The sequence below is a fragment of the Saccopteryx bilineata genome, chromosome 1 (genome assembly GCF_036850765.1).
Source record: "Saccopteryx bilineata isolate mSacBil1 chromosome 1, mSacBil1_pri_phased_curated, whole genome shotgun sequence".
NCBI lineage: Eukaryota > Metazoa > Chordata > Mammalia > Chiroptera > Emballonuridae > Saccopteryx > Saccopteryx bilineata.
This window is the reverse complement of record NC_089490.1, coordinates 387,056,225-387,069,103: the sequence shown is the minus strand read 5'-3', so window position 1 is coordinate 387,069,103 and position 12,879 is coordinate 387,056,225. Positions and strand designations below refer to the sequence as shown.

The 12,879-nt window shown below is 41.8% G+C and overlaps 1 protein-coding gene across 1 annotated transcript in view; it reads right to left on the bottom strand.

Moving 5' to 3' along the window:
* Window positions 1-598: 598 nt before the first annotated feature.
* The window catches only part of HSD17B12 (hydroxysteroid 17-beta dehydrogenase 12), a 158,050-nt gene continuing 145,769 nt past the window's right edge, over window positions 599-12,879 (bottom strand). Inside the window, exons 9-11 of the mRNA XM_066251322.1 lie at window positions 12,754-12,819; window positions 4,533-4,682; window positions 599-4,259 (exon numbers count right to left, since the gene is read on the bottom strand). Of these exons, the coding sequence (XP_066107419.1) occupies window positions 4,155-4,259; window positions 4,533-4,682; window positions 12,754-12,819 (321 nt within the window). The 3' untranslated portion in view covers window positions 599-4,154. The remainder of the gene's footprint in view (window positions 4,260-4,532; window positions 4,683-12,753; window positions 12,820-12,879) is intronic.

The following is a 12,879-nucleotide window of genomic DNA, read 5'->3' as shown; positions in this document are numbered from 1 at the left end:
CCACAACCCAGAGGCTTAAAACAAGACTATTCTCTCACAGTCTGGAGGTCAGAAGTCCAAAATCAGTTTCTAGGCCAAAATCAAGGTGTTGGCAGGGCCTGCATCCTCCAGCTTCTAGCGGCTGATGGCATTCCTGAGCTTGTGGCTGCATTATTCCAATTTCCAACTCCCTGGTCACGCTGCCTTATGCTCTTCTGTGTGCAATATTTCTCTGTGTCTCTTATTAACGATACTTGTGATTGCATTTAGGACCCATCCGGATAATCTAAAAAAATCTCATCTCAAGATCCCCAAGTTAATCACACCTGAAAACACCCATTTTAAAGTATAAGGTAACATTTACAAGGTACAGGAATTAGGACCTGACATCTTTGGGGGCCACTATTCAGCCTCCTACAACATTTATATATATTTATGTCAAGTTGGATGCACTTTAAAAATATTAATTTCTGTGCCCAGCAATCTCTGAGATAGGCACCATTAGTATTTCTGTTTTCCAGATGGCAAAAACTGAGGTAAAGAAAGATTATAACTTGCCCAACTATATCATACTCACGTTCTCTGACCACAATGCAATCGTTTGGAAAACATAACAAAGTATTTTTAAACTTTTTATTTTGAAACAATGTATGATTTACAGGACATTTGCAAAAACAGGACAAAGAATTTCCATATACCCTTCACCTCAATTCTCCAAGCATTAATATTCTGCCACATTTGCTTTCTCATTTTCTGTGTATATTAATTTTGTTCTAACCCTTTGAGACTATATTGTATATAGAATGTCCCATTATTCCTAAATACTCTACTGTGTATTTCCTAAAACTGAAGGGCTTTTTCTTAAGTAACCACGGTACAATGATCAAGCTACCGTGTGTGCTCTCTCCCTGCCCTGGGCTCTTTGCACAGGTTGGTCTGACTGAAATGCTCTCCCCGTATACAACTGAACGACTCACTCAAGACTGTTCAAAGGCAACCCCTCACGACAGCCTGTTTTGAGTAACTTACTTATAACCACAAGCCTCCCACCCCAAACACAGATTCCCTAGCCTAACCATGCTTTATCTTTTCCCATAGCACACAGGTCATACCTTATTATTCCGTTTGCTTTTATCTGTTTCCCTCCTTGGCTCCTTCCCCTTCTCCCAGCTCAAATGTAAGCAGTATCTGGGCAAGACTTTTTGTCTGCTGTGTTCATTGCAGTTTCTCCAACACCCAGAGGAGTAAATGGCACATGGTTAGTTTAGCACTCCATCAACACATACAATGGTGTGTCGAGAACCTTCTCTAACAAGACAAACTTGTTTATATCCTTCCAGGATTACCCCTTGTGGGACCCAGTTTGCTTTTCAATGACCCACATACAAGGAGAGTGGACAAAATTGTAGTATATCATGCATCACATTAAAATTGTTTCATCTATCTGTGTTCATGCTGGACGTGTGTTCCGTTGCTAGATGTCTCCCTACAAGTCTCAACAGGAAGAAAACCTACATTTCCACAAGGGAATTTAGTCTGTCCACTTGCACGTTTTTCTTGAGATGAGTGACACAAACATGCTGATCTAAAAACATCAGACTGTCACAAAGTAGTGAGTCCTTAATACTTTTTAAAAATTAACATCGTTTCCAACATTTTCAATTAAAAATAAAAAGCTTTGATAATTTGTTTTGACACGAGTAAACAGCAGAGCAAAGTAGCAGAGTCTATGACCATCTAAATCTCGGGTAACTTTTATGTCGATGGACCAAGTTAATTATAGTACTATTTAAGCTCATTTTATTCTTATAAGATATTATCACAATAAACCTTTTCTTCCACACTGAATCAGCACCATTTGTATTGGTATTGGTGCTCACTCCATATAAAGTTCAATTATTTTTTTCAATTTTTTCCATTGACTTGAGAGAGGGGAAGGGAGAGAGAGAGAGAGAAGCATCAATTTGTTTCACTTTAGTTGTCCCATTTAGTTGCATACTCATTGCTTCTCCTATGTGCCCTGACAGAGGTTGAACCCGTGACCTCTTGTGGCCAGGACGATGCTTCATTCACTGAGTCATTCAGCTAGGGCCTCTATTGTATTTTGATGCAATAAATATCACATGAGAAATCAGAATTTATCTCTTTAGGGCAGGACCATGTTTGAGGAGACAGTAATATCACCTTTAGCACTTATTCATTTATTCTCAGTGTTTGTGGGAGCAACACAAGGACACATTGGAATGGCACACAGCCTTTTGTGTGTAGGATAATTCCTCCCATGGTCCCCCTATGCTATTTCACTGAAAGGGCCATGAAAGAATCAATTAATATCTACTTTCTATGTTCTGCTGACTGTACATAAATAATTAATACTATCTTCTATGCTTTTTGGGTTTAAACCTTTTCTAGTACATATCAGACAAGTCAATATAGAATTAAGTCTAAAAATTAGGCTTCACTCTGTTGAAGGTTTTGAGAACATTAGTTTCTCTTTCAGCACAATTTTTCTTTCATGTGCCTGGAAACATAGATTTTCATTTCATCATTTTCAACCTTGAGTGTCAAATCCACAAAGAAATGTACTCAGTTGAAGAAGTCAAAGCCATAGCTCAGAAGTTTTGAAATTGCTAAGGGATTTCTTAGCCAAAATATAACTAGTTTCTAACTGGGATAAAAGAAAAGCTATTTTGTATACCTGTAAACCTATTCCTCTCTCTCTCTGCCAACTTTCCACCAATAACCACCACAATCACCAACCAACCAACCAACCAACCAACCAACCAACCAGAGTGTGCAAGCAAATGAAGTATTGCCCAAGTCATTGTGGTTTCAACAAAATGAGAGAAAGAAAAAGGCAATGTTTTTCGTAAAGCTAACTAACTTTATTCGATTTAAGTGACTATTACTATTTGAGATTATGTTCTTGCTACTTTTTGTATGCTAAAATGTGTTTTATATAATGATGGTAATTTGGTCTTCTGTTTTTGTTTTATGTCTTTAGCTGACAAAATTAAAAGCTAGAAACACTTCCATACCTCAATTAAATTCTTTTCGTTTGCTAATTTACTGGTGTTTAAACCTCAGAGCCTTGGAATCACAGCGTAGGGAAAGAGCTACCTTTCAGGTTACATGTTTCACAATAATGAATTATTGCCTGGCAATTTCCCCAAACAAGTTATTATGTAGCAGGATAAAATAAATGTAAGCCTTCATCTATATTAAGCCAGTATAAAAATGGCCTTAATTCCAAGCACCAAAGAAATATATTTTCAATCAATACCGTAGTTAATAACCTTTTTCATTAAAACCAATTACATCATTATCTGTAGAGTATCTATTTAAAAGTGAAATGCCCCTTCTCTGACATCATTACTGTTCTAGGAATAGCCTCTTGTTTACATATGTAAAGAGCAGTATTAGTGCAAGAGCCAAGGCGGTTGGGGTCAGCAGGCCGCTTTCCTGGGTCAGGGTGTTAGCGACCCACAGTCTAGCAGCTGCCAGGCTCAGTGTTCATTTGGCCTGGTCACCTTCATCAATCATACCATATAGTGTTCAGTAGTTACGTGCATTTAAACTGAGAAAAAATATGTATTAGAGGAAAGCGCATTTTCATAGGTTTCATATGTAAGAAAAACTCCAAATTATGTGAATGATTTTTATGTCATTAGCTACTTTGAAAAAGAATAGTTCAACATGATCATACAAACTGGCCTTTAGAAAAGCTTGAAGTACGTCTGCCCATAAGTGAATCTGTTCATCTCCAGTCCCTCCAAGTGTTAAAAACAAGTAAGCTGGCCGTGACTTTTTAAGTCTGTTTCAGAGGCAATACAAGAATTACCATTGGCATTTGGGTCAGGTGAAACGGTTGGGCATTATGCCTGACCCTATCGTTTTGTGATTTGCTATACTGGTGCTCCTTCCTGTTAAGTTGTTCTTAGTATCATTAGTTCTATAGCCAACTGATAGGAGCATTTACTTTAAACTACAAAAGTATGCTGGTAGCATCCAGAACATATGTCAAGAACTCCTGCTTTCTTCCCGATTATGACCACATTCAGCCTCATTAGTAACTAGGACAACTGGAGATCTGGGAGTTGGGGGGGGGGGGGGGATTGCAGCGAGCATGCGCAGTCAGGAGGTCTGGCCGAGTCACGTGGTGCTGTCATCAATGCTTAGTTCTTCTTGGCTTTCTTCAGGTAGTGAGCCCGCGTGGACTTGCCATAATTCATGCTTATTTTAAAATATAACCAAGAAGGCAAGAGTAAGAAGATTGAGCCCTAGGAAAAGAAACGGGGAGATATATATGTAATCACAGCCTACAATTTGAGCTAAATTAAAACACATGATCTTATGTTTTACTCTACCTTCTTTTTAAAATTTATAGGTGGATTTTAGAGTTCTTGGGTATTTAAAATAAAACACAGATGACTCGTTAGTAAGTCTAGACAATATACATATATGTTAATATATCATATACTATTTTGTGACTCGATGGGGAAAAAAACCACCACAAACCTAAGTGCTGATTTGGGACTTAAAAATCTACCTACCATAAGAGAATGGATCGGGTATCCATTGGTTCGGGATTTCAACCCCACTGTTTTCATTGCCGACTTCACATACATCTCTGCAGAGGGTACGTGCCAACTTGTCTTTCGGATTTTGGCCAGTTTTGTAGCTACGTAAAATGGCAGGACACTCTAGAAAGGCAACACCCCCACAGAAAAAAAATGCCATTGATTAAGTAGGTCATTCAGAATTCACAGGGATGCTTGATTGCTGAGTGGCAGAAACATTCTGAGGAAATATAGTGTCTGTACATGTAGAGAGAGAAAACAGATGCAGTTATCTAAAGCCAGCTTGACAGAATACACAACAGCATAAAACACATGTGGTAAGTCAGTTTCTCAAACAGAATTTGAGAATGGAAAAACATATTAAATATAATCAGAATGATACCTTTTTGAACCTTAAAGAAAAAGGCATTACAGAAGTCTACAGAGCGGAGAGTCTATTCTGACTGAACATTCACAGAACTGCACGTATGAAATTTTTGACATCTTATTCTTCTAGAGAAGTAACACTGCCTTTTCCCACAACTGAGTTAATTAAGCTTGTTCTACCAGCTCTGGCCCCTCGACAGTAAACACTTCACCCTCTCCGCCTTGGGCCGGCACCACTTTCCTTCCTTGGCTTCTTCCCATTCCGCTCGTGAGGTTGTTTTGTTTTTCAATTTATTGGGGTGACACTGATTAATAACATTACATAAACTTTAGGTGTACCACTGCTTCTGAGCTTTATAAACTTTGCTGTTAATACGCTAGGACCACCTCCCTTTGCCCCCTTTTGGCTCGAGCAGCCAACAGACATTCGACACGACCGCAGTGGGATGACAAGCCCGAGTACCTCCCTTCACAGAAACTGATCTAGTGTCAGGGTCTTTATTGCTCATGCTTGCGGCATTTCAGATGTGCTTCAACGAAGACTAGAAGGAAACCCTATTAGGATGAGTCCTGAGTTGCTGTTCAAGAGGTTTCTTTTAGAGTTTGTAATTAATGTGGGTATGGTTGTTCATCAAACTGTAACTGTACTCTGTTTATCTCACAGGTGTGAGAGAAAAGGGTATCGGTCACAGTGAGACTCCTACTAAAGGGGAGGATCTGTTCTAACACATGGTGGTCAAAATTAAACACTCCATTACTTGAGGTAGAAATCAAGTTGAGATGTGTTCCTCACTACAGTTTCCCTTCCTGCTGAGAGCTGGAAGGATGTTCCCATGTCTCTTTTGTTTTTGCTTTGTGTTCTTCCCACCCCCAAGAATGGGTGAAGGACTGCAACCAGACATACAGGCAGGAAGGGAAGGAGAGAGTGAGGAGGAGAGACATGAGAAGCATCAACTTGTAGTTGCTTCACTTTAGTTGTTCATTGATTGCTTCTCATACATGCCTTGACCTGGGGGGCTCAAGGAGAGCCAATGACCCCTTGTTTAAGCCAGCAACTGTGGGATCATGTTGATGATCCTGTGCTTAAGCCAGAAACTACACTCTCAAGTCAATAAGCCCATGCTCAAACTGGCAACCTCGGGGTTTCAAACCAGGGACGTCAGGGTTCCAGGTAAATGCTGTATCCACTGCGCCACCACTGGTCAGGCTGTCAAAAAAGCCTTTAATTTTAAAATCATGTTGCTGTAAGGATATAACATATGAGAGCACAAACCAGAGACCTCCAAGTATCACAGTAGGAAATGCTGAGTTTACTGAGGCTCTCACTGGCTAAGAAGAGTTCATGCACCAAGCTGAGGAGCAGACAAAATGAAATAGAGTACACACATGTACTCTGTCTCAAATAATGAAGAACATACGCAAACATGTCACATCGCTATGCTTCAGGTTTCCTGGTTAAAAAAAGGGAAGATTAAAAAATAGTTTGCAGATAGAGATCATAAGCTTGTAAAGTCTTGAGGTTCTCAAGACGGAGATGGTCTGATAACCCCCAATGTTTTAATTATATTATAATCCCCTTCTTTATATTTCTGTATCTGGCAAAAGTTGGACTGTTTTGATCTTGTACAAGAATTAAGTTGCACTGCCTGGCTGAGCCACTTGATGGTGCTACAAGTTAACTCCTCATTCAGCTATCAGTAGACAAACTCCTGGCTCTGGAGGTGGAGACAAGAGACGCATACCCAGGAATTCCAAGTCACATTTTCCCAACTAAGAAATGTGCATTCTATTCTGGAAAGGGTACTCATTTCTCTCCACATGGTTTAAAGTCAAAATGGTTAACATGGCCTAGTAGAGGATGGAATGGATTCGAAGATGAAATAATGTTTGAGCTGAGTCTTAAATGAAGTGGTGGAGCTTACCAGGTAAACAAAGAGGCAAGAACACTGGGCACTGGGCCTAGCAAGAGCCAAGGAAAGCATGATGTTCTCAGGGAACCGTAAGTAGGTCAGTATGGCTCACGCATCAGGTATGTGTGAAGCCGTGGCAGGAGGAAGGCTAAGCAGTACAGAAAACTAAATTCAACCACTGAACCATAAGCTCCAGTAAGAGCCAGAATTACTTAGAACAGTACTTAGAATGTCATAGAAGCACATAGAAGAGCTACTAAAGGAACTAGCTACAGAACACTTCACTATGGACAGCACTGTCATGCCTTTCCCAGTCCAGCAAATTTACACCAGGGAGCTGACAATGTAATATGAGTTTCAACCAAAAGTTTAGATATTTCTGAGCTTAAGCAAGATCATCAATCTAAATGAAGGCAAACTTAGAGGTCTAGCTACTTGCTCAGTTATTTAATTTTTAAAAAGATTTTATTTATTGATTTTACAGAGAGAGGAGGGGAGAGCGAGAAATGTCAACTCATAGTTGCTTCACTTTAGCTGTTCATTGATTGCTTGTCATATGCGCCTTGACCAGGCTAGCCCAGGGTTTCAAACCTGCAACCTTAGCATTTCAAGTCAGCGCTTTATCCACTGCACCACCACAGATTGGGTTTGCCCAGTATTTTATAAGGAACATTTCAAATTATATAAAAGTAAATATCTTATATGTTGAAATGTCATCTAGGCACATCTTTAAGCAATTAAAACAAAAACCCAATAAGCAACACTGAATCCATCATTGACAGGGTCAAGAAGATAGGAAGTAGTTTGGGCAGAGCAAATTTTAAAAGTTGCTTAAGGTCAACAACTCACCATTATAAATATTACCAAGTTGAAACACTGCATCTTGTAGCTACAGATGTGGGCAGTGTCCTGGTCTTCAAAATTTAGAACCCCAAACTAAAAGTAATTAACTAAGCCATAAAGCAAAGCTGATGTTTTGTCCTTGCTCAGCCTATTAAAAAAAAAATCCCTGGAGGCTACTTGGTAAATTTTTTCTCACCCAGTGGATACCAGAGTAGCTTGCTTAGGTATCTGACCTTCACAAAACAATCCTGGGGACCTTGATTCAGAACAGAAAGGCTACTACAACTTACTATCATGGAGTGTAGCAGTAGAAGGACAGATGCCCAGTGCTGCACGGCTGGTATTCAAGACTCAAACACTGCCCTGACCAGGTGGTGGCGCAGTGGATACAGCATTGACCTGGAACGCTGAGAACCCGGGTTCGAAACTCCAAGGTCACTGGCTTGAGTGCAGGCTCACCAGCTTGAGCGTGGGATCACAGATATGACCCCATAGTCACTGGATTGAGCCCAAGGTCATTGGCTTGAGCAAGAGGTCACTGGTTCAGCGGGAGCCCCCCAGTCAAGGCACATATTAGAAAGCAATCAATGAACAACTAAGGTGCTGCAACTATGAGTTGATGCTTTCATCTCTCTCCCTTCCTGTCTGTCTCTGTCTTTCTCTTTTGCTAAATTAAAAAAAAAAGAAGAATCATCAAACACTGACTCTTGCACCTCCACGTGCTAGAGATTCTTTCATGTAGTCACCTGTGTACTAAACATTCCCTTTCACATTTAAAAATGATCAGGACAACTCACAACCATGCTTTGGAAAACATGGATCCAGAGGACACCAGGCTCAGCTATTTGTACAATATGGAATTCTAGACATGAAGTTTAATCTGCCTTTTATGAGCATCAAATTCACCAGTGTAGCCAGCACACATTTTTAAGGCAGAGGCTGCAGCTTCAATGAGGCAGTTGAGGGAACCTTTCTGTCCTTAAATTCGTGTATTCATTTTCATTTCAGGATCTGTTCAATTACAAAAAGCATGAAGGTGTACCATAATCTTCAAGAATATCAATGTCAAAAGACAAAGCCTATGGATATATTCCAGATTAAAGGAATCTAAAGAGACAGGACAAATATGTAATACTTGGTTTCAGATTGAATTCTTCACTGGAGGAGAAAAGATGCCATAAAAATATTATGGGGATTACAAGTTAGAGTATAAATGGCAAATTAGATAAAAATATCAACATTAACTCTCTAAAGTTGGTAACTGTGCTGTGGTTATATAAGAGAATCTCTTTGTTCTTTGGAAAAATTCACTAAAGTATTAGGAGGTAAAGAACCATGATGTATACAACTCATTGTTGTCCTAAAGGCATGGGGCAAGCAGTGCCCTGGCTAAGAACAAAGGCTTTAGTGTCAAACAGACTTGGACTTGAGTCCTGGTTCAATATGGCCAAGTGGCTCGACCCCAATTTCCATAAATTTAAAGATGATCACACCGCTTTATGAAAGATCATTTTGAGATGCAATGAAATAAATGGATACATAGGAATTGCTTCAACACTGTGTCTGAAAAGTATTCCCTCACACATTAGCTATTATTAAGATGGCTGATCATTTGGGGCTTAAGAGTACAAAAAGTGAAATACTAGGCCCACAGTAATGAAGCCACAATGAACACTGGGAGCGTGAAGAGGTAGGGGCAGGTCATGGGCAAGAGCAAAAAAAGGATAAGTAAGAAAGTCAGCTTCTACAAAGATATTGTTAAAAATGTGCCTAAGCATAGAAGTGCTGTGAGCTATTCTTTCTTGGTGGTGAACAAGAGCTGATTTGAGATAGATACCCATGAAGACTCCTATATTTGCTTCCTCTTATATTTTTTATTATATTTTCACAGCATTATGTCTGTTAGCTCCATAATAAAATCAAAGGTCTCTATAAAGTTAAGTCAAATCGACCAAAGGCCTAAATTAAGAGCTAAAACTCTAAGATTCTTGAAAAAAAAGTTGCAGGTGGGCCAGGCCAGTTGGCTCAGTGGTTGAGCATCGGCCTGGCATGTGGAAGTCCCGGGTTCGATTCCTGGCCAGGGCACACAGGAGAAGCGCCCATCTGCTTCTCCATCCTTTCCCCCTCTCCTTTCTCTCTGTCTCTCTCTTCCCCTCCCACAGCCAAGGCTCCATTGGAGCGAAGTTGGCCCGGGCACTGAGGATGGCTCCATGGCCTCTGCCTCAGGCACTCAGGTTGCAACCAAGCAACGCCCCAGATGGGCAAAGCATCGCCCCCTGGTGGGCATGCCAGGTGGATCCTGGTTGGGTGCACGTGGGAGTCTGTCTCTCTGCCTCCCTGCTTCTCACTTCAGAAAAATACAAAAAAAAGACTCAGGTGTAAATCTTCATGACATTAGCTGCGGTGACAGCTCTGGGAGATGACACCCAAAGCACAATCAACAAAAGAAAAAATAGATACACTGGACCTAATCAAAATTAAAAACTTTTGTGAATCAGGACACTATTCATACTCAGAGTGGGAGAAAATATTTGCAAACTATCTATCTAATAAAGCGTTAATATCCAGAACACATAAAGCACTCTACAATTCAATAATAAAAAGCAAATGAGGCCCTGGCCGGTTGGCACAGTGGTAGAACGTCGGCCTGGCGTGCAGAAGTCCCGGGTTTGATTCCCGGCCAGGGCACACAGGAGAAGCGCCTATCTGCTTCTCCACCCCTCCCCCTCTCCTTCCTCTCTGTCTCTCTCTTCCCCTCCCGCAGCGGAGGCTCCACTGGAGCAAGGATGGCCCAGGCGCTGGGGATGGCTCCTTGGCCTCTGCCCCAGGCGCTAGAGTGGCTCTGGTCGCGACAGAGCGACACCCTGGAGGGGCAGAGCATCGCCCCCTGGTGGGCGTGCCAGGTGGATCCCGGTCGGGCGCATGCGGGAGTCTGTCTGACTGTCTCTCCCCGTTTCCAGCTTCGGAAAAATACAGGAAAAAAAAAAAAAAAAAGCAAATGACACAATTAGAAAATGGGCAAAGAACTTGAATAGACAGTTCTCCAGAGAAGATATACAAAGGGCCAATAAGCACTTGAAAAGGTTCTCAACATCACACATCATTAGGAAATGCAAATCAGAGCCACAATGAGACACTGCTCATACCCACTGAGATGGCTATTGCATATTTAAACCTAGAAAAACAGAGAGTAAGTATTGGAGAGGATGTGGAGAAACTGGAAGCTCTGTGCATTGCTGGTGGCCATGTAAAACAGGGCAACTGCCATGGAACACTGTAAGGCAATTCCCTCCCTTCCTCCCAAAGCATATGACCCAGTAATCCCACTTCTGGGGATATACACAGAAGAACTGAAAGCAGGGTTTCACAAAGATAGGTGCACACCCATGTCCATAGCTGCATTATTCACAGTAGCCAAGAGGTGGAAGCAACCCAAATGTCTATCAACAGATGAATGGATACACACAATGAGGAACATACACACAATGGGTTACCCAGCCTTAACAAGGAAGGAAATTCATGAACCTTGAAGAAACTATGCTAAGTAAAAAAAAAGCCAGCCACAACAGGACAAATACTGTCTGATTCCACTACATAAGTACCCAGAGTAATCAAATTCAGAGAGACAGAATGTAGAATGGTGGCTGTCAGGGGCTGAGGGAGGAGGAAATGGAGAGTTACTGTTTAATGGTTACAGAGTTTCAGTTTGGGAAGATGAAAAACGTTTTGAAGGTGGATGGTGTTGATGGTTGCATAGCAATGTGAATGTATTAATGCCACCAAACTAAATACTTAAAAATATTTAAGTGGTGTTTTCCGTTATGTATGCTTTACTACAATTTTTAAACTATTAAAAATCACTGCTATATCTATAGCATCCTGGTGTTTGCGTTCATCCTTGCTCCAGAGAAAGGCAGTTTTGTTCCACTCTCTCATGGTTACTACACAGTGGCTTTGGAACAGTCATGGCACACCTTATGTACCTGGCAGCTAAAAGATTTTTTTTTTCTTTTTTTGTATTTCTTTGAAGCTGGAAACGGGGAGAGACAGTCAGACAGACTCCCGCATGCGCCCGACCGGGATCCACCCGGCACGCCCACCAGGGGGCGACGCTCTGCCCCTCCGGGGCGTCGCTCTGTCACGACCAGAGCCACTTTAGCGCCTGGGGCAGAGGCCAAGGAGCCATCCTCAGCGCCCAGGCCATCTTTGCTCCAATGGAGCCTCGGCTGCGGGAGAGGAAGGGAGAGACAGAGAGGAAGGAGAGGGGGAGGGGTGGAGAAGCAGATGGATGCTTCTCCTGTGTGCCCTGGCCGGGAATCAAACCCGGGACTTCCGCACGCCAGGCCGATGCTCTACCACTGAGCCAACCGGCCAGGGCCCAGGTAAGAGATATTAATAGTCTAATTCTCTCAAAATAAACCCTAAGAACTACAATAATTATGCTTCAACTGTTTACATTCAATTGTACTCTGTGTATCCTGACTTAAAAATTTTAAGTAATAATTCTTAAAAAAAAAAAAATCTAGGCCCTGCCGGTTGGCTCAGTGGTAGAGAGTCAGCCCAGTGTGTGGATGTCCTGGGTTCAATTCCCAGCCAGGGCACACAGGAGAAGCGCCCATCTGCATCGCTACCTCTCCCCCTCTTACTTCTCTCTATATATCTCTATCTCTCTTTTCTCTTCCCCTCCTGCAGCCATTGCTCAATTGGAGCAAGTTGGCCCCAGGCGCTGAGGATGGCTCCATGGCCTTTGCCTCAGGCTCTGAAAAATGGCTCCAGTTGCAATGGAGCAACGCCCCAGATGGACAGAGCATCACCCCCTAGTGGGCTTTCCAGGTGGATCCTGGTTGGGCGCATGCAGGAGTCTGTCTCCACCTCACCTCCTCTCACTAAAAAATAAATAAATAAAAATTAAAAACCTACACTTAAAGTGCAAAAAGAAACCATGTCTTTAGTAATGTGCTAACATCACATTCACTTATTTAGGAATGTGATTTTCTTTCGTTACCAAGATGGCAACAGTTGCTGTGGAAACCACACAGAAACAGGAATACTTAACTGAAACAAACTCTACTCACCTGCACAAAGATGCCCTTGCTCCTGTATTCCTCATGGATGCACTGAGAGAAGAAATCTACAAAAGCCTGGGAGGGGGCGGGAGTGAGAAGAAAACACACACACATCACATCAATGTGGCTGATTTG